The 9,530-nt window shown below is 50.9% G+C and overlaps 1 protein-coding gene across 4 annotated transcripts in view; it reads left to right on the top strand.

Moving 5' to 3' along the window:
- Window positions 1–9,530, top strand: part of ZNRF1 (zinc and ring finger 1) — a 99,112-nt gene that overhangs the window by 80,371 nt on the left and 9,211 nt on the right. For all 4 annotated transcript variants that reach the window (XM_081807394.1, XM_081807395.1, XM_081807392.1 and 1 more), the window contains exon 2: window positions 5,053–5,148. In XM_081807394.1, the coding sequence (XP_081663520.1) occupies window positions 5,053–5,148 (96 nt within the window). The remainder of the gene's footprint in view (window positions 1–5,052; window positions 5,149–9,530) is intronic.

Here is a 9,530-nt window from a genome sequence, read left to right as displayed (position 1 = left end):
GGCGCCTGGGTGGCTCAGTTGGTTGAGCGACTGCCTTCGGCTCAGGTCACGATCCTGGAGTCCCGGGATCGAGTCCCGCATCGGGCTCCCTGCTCAGCGGGGAGTCTGCTTCTCCCTCTGACCCTCCTCCCTCTCATGCTTTCTGTCTTTCATTCTCTCTCTCTCAAATAAATAAATAAAATCTTAAAAAAAAAAAAAAGGAAGAGGGAAAGAGCGCGTGCTGTCCGCCTCCCAGCTCCCAGGGTGCGGTGGGTCTCAGGTGCAGGCAGGGAGAGTCTGTCCCAAAGGCTCCACCTGTAGCTCTCTCATGAAGGAAGGCAAAGCATGTCTTTCACACACTTCCTGAGTGCTGATGAAGGGCTCTTCTGAAATTTGACTCAGTCTCGTCCACTGGGTGACTTTGTGAACCTTTGTCTTTGTCCACAGGGCTGATTTTAATTTGGCCTAAACTTTTTTCCCAAATGGTATCAAAATTTCCTAGCTGTTTTCACCTTCAGATAGCTCATAAAGATCACAGTATTTATCATTCCATAGGGCTGTTGATGCTGAATCGTGTGACTGGACATTTGCAAGAAAAGATTGGGGTAGTAGAGTGCTAGCATCCATCTTGATGTCGGATGACCTTTCAGGAAAGAAGGTGGGGACATTAGTTTTTTCCCCTTAGCTCTCCTTGTCTTTCCAGCCCTCTTACCTCATGTCCTTTATTTTCCATTTAAAAGGTAATTTGCAAACTCGGCACCTTAACAACCAGAGCTACAGGCTTGGTGCCAAGTAGAAAGCACAGCTCAGTCCTTCCATGTTAACACAGTGCCCAGGAAAAAAAAAAATTCCCCGATTGTTTCTGTTTATGAGATTATCCAGGCCCACAGTGCTTCAGAAGAAATTGCTGGGACGGTGTGGAGGATTTGAAGTTATTATTTACTAATACCCAGCGTCTGTGTAGTGTTTATGTTCCTTTTGTCCATAGGTCGCCTCCTCCTTAGACCAGCCCACCTGTCACCCAGCTTGGCAAGCAGGGCACACACAGAGTTAACAGTAGTACCCACTCCGTAATCTCGTAAATGCAGACACATACGGCCCATTGGCTGCTCACTTACAGTAACAACTCAATGCACGCAAGCTGTTGTCTGTCATCACATGCAAGAGGCTGAACAGGGAGCCTCATTTCACACGGGCAGTATGGAAAGTGCCATGCACGGTGCTCCAGAAGTTCAGAGGAAACAGATGGGACAAGCAGAGATGGCCACCCCTCCCCCACCCGGCACACTTTGTGTGACCTGCGGCCTCTTTGCCCTGCTGCTCCACCACCCCCACCTCCCGGCCCCCCCAAATCCTTCCCCAGCCCTCCTCTTCCTTCCTCCTCGTTCAGGGCTGCCGGGCTTGATGATACATTTGATTAGCTTCTTGGGCGCTTTCAGGTTTCTTACCTCATCTGATCCTTGCAAGAGAGGCAAAGTCTTCTTTTTTTCCGATGAGAAAACGGAGGTCCGGGGAGTGTAGATTACTTAACCACATCTCGAAGCTGGAAAACCCAGGTCATCTTGTCATTTCCCACTCACGTAATAGACCCTGAATTATTTTTTGATCCTTAACCCCGCCCCCCATTCCAGAGGAAGGTCATGCAAGTGGCACTAACCCTGCTTTCGCTAAAATCTAGGTCTCTTCCTACCGCAATGGTGCTTTCTCTCCCGGTGTAATGTTTCCCAGCCCACCTCTTCTTAAAACCCTGTTCTGAAGTGTTTTCCCAGCACCACCAAGCAGTTAACCCAATTTCAACACTGTCTACTTGGAGATAGCATCAGACCGCACAGGTTAAGGGCTCCGTCCCCCACGACTGCCCCCCACTTCAGACCCCAATCACAAGTACAGGTTGTCACCTTCACTTCTGCCTGACTGGCTCTTAATCAGACGTTCCCATGACCCCCTTCTCAGGTTCGTTTAATTTGCTGGAGCACCTCACAGGACTCAGGGAAACATTTTACTTACTTGATTACCAATTTATTATATAAGGATATAACTCAGGAACAGCCAGATGGAAGAGATGCAGAGGGCAAGGTATGGGGACAGGGCATGGAGCCCCTGTGCCCTGTCGTGGGGCACCACCCTCCCTGAATTTTCATGTGTTCACTGCCCTGGAGGCTCTCTGAGCCCCATCCTCTGGGGTTTTTATGGAGACTTTATTACATAGGCATTATTGATGAAATCAGTGGCCATTGGTGATTGAACTCCATCTCTAGCCCCCACCCCTCCCCAGAGGTTGAGGGGTAGGACCAAAAGTTCGGACCCTCTAATCAGCTGGTTGGTTCCCCTTGCAACTGGCCCCCATCCTTAGTTTACCAAGGAACTTTCCCAAAGTGACCTCATTAACATAAATTTTGGTGTGGTTGAAAGGGACTCGTTATGAGTAACAAGACATTCCTTTCACCCTATGGCTCTGGAGCTATTTCAGGAGCCAGTGACAAAAGACCAAATACTACTGGTCTTATTATGTTAGGAAATTCCCAGGGTGTTAGGAAATCTGTGCCAGGAACAGAACGAAGACCAAATACATAGTTCTTATTGTAAATCACAATATCACAAGGGTAGTCGGCTCCTTCTTCCCGTTAGAAAGGACTTGAGATGGCCAGCTAAGAAATCCGACCAGTCTCAGCCCCACCCCCTCAAGAGTTTGAGCCCAAGTCTTCTTCAAGGCCTCTTTCTCTTTACAATGAGGGCACTGGCCTAAACCTGGGAATCTCACCTTGGTTTGTTTTTTGTAGGACATAAACGTCCAGTGACATTTCCTTGTAGACCTTCTCGTTGGGTGGCCTACTTCCCAGTACCTTAGCTATAATTTGACTCCCTGTCCTGCATTCAAGGAGTCATGTTGGGATGCAGGGGTGATTGATGCTATTATAGTGATAACCACGAATCTGTTCTAAGTTATCAGGAAAGTGAGTAATGTGAAGCGTAAGGCCTTTTATCAGTAGTAACAGTTCACTTCAGCACCTCCCAGCGACTGTATTGGGGCCCGGTGTCGGAGGAGCTAGTCCAGAGCGTGTCCACCCTGGCATGCCCTCAGCTCTGAGCCCTCAGCCTGCAGACAGGGTGCTAACGTAACAAGTTTTTAAACTAGAAATGTCCTGTAGTCATTTAAGGTAACATAAAACCTTGGTCTTTTGAGTCAGAAAAAAACGGTGAAGGAATCTCTAAAGAAAATATTCCTTAATATTGGTTTATCTGCAGGGCCTGGGCATGAGGGCAGAACCAAGGCTTCAGAGGGACCTAGGGTGGATGTGGAGACATCCTCGTTGTACAAGACTCAAGTTCATTACTCACCTGTCCACCACGTGTGTCACACTGTGTCTGTAGATTTCTAAACTGGGTTAGAAAAGATCAGCCTGGCACATCTGAGATCGGGTTTTGCCAGAAAACTGGGGATGGACCCTCTCCCTACCATGTTTCTTTTCAGTCTTCTGGTTTTGTTATTAATGGATTCATAACCACCCAGAGATCAGAAAGTACAGCCCTTGCTCCAAGCTTGGCCAGAATCCTTGGATTGATAGCACTTGCAAGACTTTTTAGCTGAGACACAGGATGCTCATGATTTTTGAGGAAAGGGGTCGGGGAAATGGGGACTGTGCCACGGAGTCTGAGGTCCACTTTGTCCTTAGTTAACTGGACCCTGGATTTTCTGTCTGGTCCTATAGTTCATTGTCACTGAAAAGAGGAGGGTTTGGAGAAGACTTTAAGCAAAGTCCTTGTGCCCTACATGGGAACACAGGAGCTGGCTTGCTTCCTGTCTGCACCCACAGCTGTCAAAGTCCAGGGCTTTCCGTACAGAATGAGCAAGGCCCTGGGAAGAAAGGTCTGACGTCCTCCTCCGTCCGGGAGCAGCGAACAGTCAATACGAGCCCTCCGGCTTTTGTCTGTGTAATAGGAAGTGTTGCCGACAGATATTACCAGCATCCAGTGAAACTGCGTGTGGAACACTTAGACTGAAAAGTTACCGGGAGAGTCAGATTTTCACAACAAGATTTAGATGTGCTGTACTGGACCTAGGAAATCCAGGCTGGGTGGGTAAGAATTACAGTCACAAAAGGGAGAAGCTGCAACGTGTGAAATTAGATGTGGACAAATAAGTAGTAACTTTCCAGTGGTATTAGATCCTTTTGGTAGAATGGAACAGAGTCGATCATTTGAAAATAATTTCAATAAAAATAAAATGGGGGAAATTGGAAATCGTTTATTTTTAAAAAGTTGTTTATAAATATGTCAGGGGACTGGGTTTGCTTAATGGAGTTCAGCTCAGAAGATTCTCAGTGGAAATCTCCAGTAGGGGTACAGTTCTGATGAAACTGCTCAGATGTACAAGCAGTCCAGACTCCCCTGGTAGTGGAACAGCAGGGTCACCCCACCCTGTGTTCGCCAGGCATTGTGCAACAGCTGTTACTCTCCGTGGCATACGGCCAAGGCGCGCGTGGCATCTGGGAGTGCTCCGGAGGGCCACCCTGCTGCTCCACACTCTCAGAGGACAGCTGCCTGGGCCACAGGGAGGCCAGGTGCCCTGGGTGAGGGATGGAGGTGCTACCTGGTTCCCGGAGGCCGGGGGAGGGATGGAGGTGCTGACCTGACCGCTGTCAGGCTTCCTGCCACAGGTGGCCCAGCCAAGTGGTTTGAGGGCTGTGAGGAGGAAGGGTATTAAATGCTTTGTTACTCAAAGACTGATGATGTGTTTGCCTTGATTGCATTCCTGCTTATCCCTGCTGCCCACTAGACCCCCCTGGGAAAGGGTCTAAAGGAAAATAAAATCAAACCAGCTGCCCGTGCCTTCTGATAAGCTTTGCCGAGACGCCTGTGGCAGGGACAGCCCTGGCGGGCCAGTGGGAGTTGGGAGGCTGTGATAAAATAACAGAATTAATGAAGGAAAGATCAGGTCTAGGGTATATCTAGATTGGAATTCTCCACGTTGACTCTGACCCCACATGGCCATAGCTATCTAAGGGCCTCTGTGTTGGTTGTGGGTGTGCTTGGTTTGGAGGAAGTATTTCATACTGTTTTCCTCTCTTTCAGGTTTCAAGTGCCCCATTTGTTCCAAGTCTGTGGCTTCTGATGAGATGGAAATGCACTTTATAATGTGTCTGAGCAAACCTCGCCTCTCCTACAACGGTAAGGGTTTGGCCGGGGGAACCTCCGAGTGAGGGTCTTCCCAAGTTCGTGTGGCTCTGGGCAGCATTGGCGCCCCGCGTTCCGGCAGGAATGCCTGCACAGTGTCGAGGAATCAACTGTTCCGGGGGTCTTGGTGCAGCAGCTGGGGAGGAAGCAGAGTAGAACAGGAAGGAAGGCCCGGCCAGCGGTCAGGCCCACGGCACTGGCCAGTTTCTCTGGTTGCTCAGTTAGGCCTTTGCCCATTTACACAGCTGCCAGTGGAGGGCCTGGGGGGAATGCCACCTCCTCGGGGGAGGGGGCATCGGTGCCACTGGTGTGCATAGCAGAATAAGTTCGGTAACTGGACACCCTTCAGGGACTAAAAATGCTGACCTGCCACCTAGTCAGTCCACCAAGGCCACACTGCTTCCTACCTTGGAGGCTGCCTCAGAGCTGAGCAGGGAGTGCACCGGGGGTAGAATTACCAGGCCAGGCCATCCCGTGAAACACGGCACCTCTGTGGACGAAGGAAATGTCGACATCTGCCTGGTATGCTGTGGGGAAAGATCTGAATTCAAAGTCCGCCTCCATCACTTACTGACCATACAGTCTTAGACAAGCTGCTCAGCTTAGCAGAGCCTTGGTGTTCTGGTCCGTGAAACGGGACTGTCAGTAACCTGGCTCTTAGGATTTCTGTCAGAATAATGTAAGACACTTACACCTCAAACCCTTCAATACAGAGTCTGGCACATGGTCAGTGCTCAGGAAGTTAGAGCTGGCTTTGATCGAGACAGTCACCCTCAAAGATGTGAGCCCATCCGTGGGTCTCCTCTCGTCATTTTCCAGAGTGGACTGAGGTCTCTTCAGTGCTGGGCACCGTGGGCTGCCCGCAGCTCTCTGGTCTTCCACTGTTAACGTGCTTAATCTGGTCTTCAGACCATGTTCACTGGAGGAATGCATCTTCTACAAGAACAGGCACTGGGTCTGAGGGGGCATGTCCCAACCCCATCACTAGGCTGCCTTCTGGGGTTGAAGTCATAGCAGTGCTCGGGACGAATTCTGTGGTTTCTCAGTCTGTGGACTGGCTAGGAGGTGAGCCTGGGATCACTTGAGCCCCATCCTGACGATGAAAGTTTCCCCGGGTAGACTCTCCTTCCAGAGCTGTCCTTGGCCTCCTGCCTCCTCAGACCCAGATGCACTCCTGCCTCCACACAGCATTAGCCTAGGGAGACCTGATGATTCCAGATTGTTCCTGCAAAGTACATCTGACAAATCTGGTCTACTCCTTCTCCTAAAAACACACCCTGCTATTCCTTTTTCTCTTACTTACTTGCTCAGCCGATTCTGTATGTGTGCGTGGGGCAGGGCTACACTCAGTCTGGTCCTGTTTGCTTGGGTCGGAGCACCAGCTGCAGGGCAAGTTGTGGCCCTGTCCCCGCCCCCAGCGTTCCTTCCCCTTTATTTCCCACCTGGTGCCCAGGAAGCCCCTCTTCTACCCTGTGGACAGCCGCTCCCTGTCCCTGGACACCGCTGCTCCCGCTTTTCTGAAACATCGTCATGTGAGCTCTGGGCTTCCTGTCAGACTTGTCAGTGTACGTTCCTTAAAGGATGCGCCAGCTCCACTTTGTTCTTGCTGTTCCTCGTCTCTGCCTGGGACCATGGAGGGACACAAGTCTTCTCCCGTGGCCCACAGCCCTCCCCAACCGTGGCCTCAGAAACTGTGTTCACTTATTCTCCACATGTGCACAGCCCTCATGAAGACCACTTTTTGTCCTGTGGGTGGCTGGGGAGAGCTCTGTGTAGACACTGCCTCGCTGTCATAAGAACACAAAGCAGCCTCAGAGTGGGCTCCACCCGAGAGGACTGGGCTCTTGACATCATCAGGGAGAACTCTGCAAGGGCAGCTGTGGAGGACAGAGTGCTCTTGGGCCACCTGAGTGAGAGGTACCCGCACGCCCCATTCAGAGAACAGGGAAGGTGAGGGCCTGTACGTGCCAGGTGCTGCCTGGAGCTCTCCTCCGTGCCCACAGCCACAGGGCAGAGCCGGCGTGGCCGCCCACAGAAGTCACCCTCAGAGTCAGAGTCCCCTTAGAGGAAGAGAAAGTTGGCCAACCAGCCTGAGACAGAACTGCAGCTTTTCCCATTCTGGCCCCATTTTCCCCTCCTCCTCTCATTGAAAGCCACTTCTTCAGGGTATGTGTGTGTGTGTGTGTTTGTAAACTAGAGGCTTTAAACTCAAGGTCCTCTTTCACAAAAGCCAGTCCTTCCCGGCAGAGGCAAGGGAGAGGCATGTTGCAGCCGGTCTTGTTGGTGGGATTTGACTTAAGGCCATGAAGATGCTTCAGAAATGATGGCTGGCCTCTCTCTCTGGACACTTACGCCTTCATGACTGGGCTCCCGGGAGCCAGGCTCTGTGTTCACTGAAGACGTCTGAACCTTCCAGATAAGAGAAGGCATTTGCCACCTGGGGTGTATATGTGGAGTGGAAGTCTCCAGAGCTGGTCTAGGGCCTGTTCTAATTCACGTAAAGGACAGGGCTTTCAGGGGCCATAGGCCCCCCAAGTCAGGACCTCTGGGTGTTTATTTTGGTTTTGCCAATAACATACTTTACCCATGATTCCTCATCATCCCATCCTCCCCACCTTCACTTTATCTTTTCTATGTAAAAGAAATGTGAGGAGACTTAAAGAATCTGTAGAGTGTGGAGCTCCCAGAATCTTCTGGAAAGTGGGCAAGATGGGTCTTTCTTAGTGGATAGAGAGCGAAGTGCTATTTTCTTATGAAGATTCACCAGAATTCGTGGTCACTCCCCTGGAGATTTCTCATCTACACACACATATACACACATTTTCTGTAATTGCTGGCGCTAATTGGGGAAATTTCTAGAAAATTTACAGTGGTTATATAAGATGAAATTTAGTTAACCGCCAAAGGAAAAAAAGTAGAAACCTCCTAAATGAGGCAGATAGAAAGTAGTATTTTTCTTATTATGAGGGTTGGCCTGAGCTGTGGGTTGGAAAGCCTCCAGTAGCAGCCTGCCAGATTTAAAAAAAAAAAAAAAACCAACTTAGGAAAGGCAAGACTAGTTTAACTGGTCCACCCAGTGCTCAAGAGAAATGTGAAGAGCAGGAACTGGAACTCCCAAGGCAAGCACCTGGCTCGCAAGGCTTGTGAGTAGCCACCCCAGGCTGAGGGTGCCTGACCCCAGAGCACTGAATGTTCCATCCTTCCTTCTCCTCCACAGCGGCTCTCAACTCAGGACCCCTAGGAGATGAGGGAGGAGTTGGTGGGTCCCACTTTTGTGGGTAAATGCAGTGAGCTTGAATGGGCCTTTAGTTTCTCTCCCTTTCCAACATCTGTTTGTAGTTCTGAGACCAGAGAGCTCACCCTCAACAATATGCAGTCCAATTTTGACCTTTACATTGCTCAGCCTGCAGAATGAGCCTTGAGATGGGCTGGAGGACCTGATTTTGTTGTGAACAGAAGAGAGTCCTAATACCGTGGGGGGGCATGATTGATGGCCAGCTGTCCATGGAAAGTTTAGGGGGCCTTGATTCCAAGACCAGCCAGGGGTCCGTGGTCCCGGTAGATTCTGGGGTGTTTCGGGTTCCTTTGCCAGCAGTATTGAGGAGAACTTGGTGGCTATCAAAATGGCTTCAGGAGATGCTCAGCTCTCTTCTGGAGTGCTTACCCATGCCCTGCTTCTTAGGTCCTAACTACCTTCTCTCCTCCTCTCTGCCTAAAGTCATTGCCCCCAACTTCAGGGCTCTGAAAATGCTGCATGTCACACAAAGTTTCTTTAAAGGAAAGGGAATCTGACCCTCCCCCCCCGAAAAGCAGGAATACCTCCGCTAGTTTACCCCGAGCCAGCAGACTTGTGTAAATGGTGCCTGTTTGGCCTGCATTCCTGCTGAGACCCTGTGGTTGCGATGGACCTGCCTTTTCTTAAGCCTGGAGGAACCACGTCCTGGCGGAGGAGTGTGCCCAACCCAGTGGGGCCCTGCCAGGGGCTATTGTTAGGTGCTGTAGCGATGCCAGACTCAGAGGTGTCTGCCCTGGGACCCCTCCTCCGGCGGCTGCTGACCGGAGGGCTGCAGGGTGAGTGAGGAGTCAGCAGGCAGGAGACCCACAGAGGCTCGCCACAGCGGAGACACCAGAATCAGGTGGCTACAAGAGAAGGGACTGAGTGGTGTCGCCGTGGGGAGCCTCAGTAAAGATGAAGCCCTCCAGGCCTGAACTTTATTGGCTGACCCCTCTGGGCTTCCATCATTGCAGCCAACCTGCCAAAACAATTGGAACACGCCCCACAATCTGGGGTGTTGGGCTGGGGATGCCACCACTGGTACGGGAAGTCTCTGCGCTCCGTTACCCCTGCTCCTGGAGATTTCCCAAGAGGGGAGCTG

Source organism: Leptonychotes weddellii, chromosome 16 (genome assembly GCF_054177405.1).
Source record: "Leptonychotes weddellii isolate Sample4059 chromosome 16, ASM5417740v2, whole genome shotgun sequence".
NCBI lineage: Eukaryota > Metazoa > Chordata > Mammalia > Carnivora > Phocidae > Leptonychotes > Leptonychotes weddellii.
The sequence above is the reverse complement of the archived record's forward strand: the minus strand, read 5'-3'. Positions and strand labels throughout refer to the sequence as shown.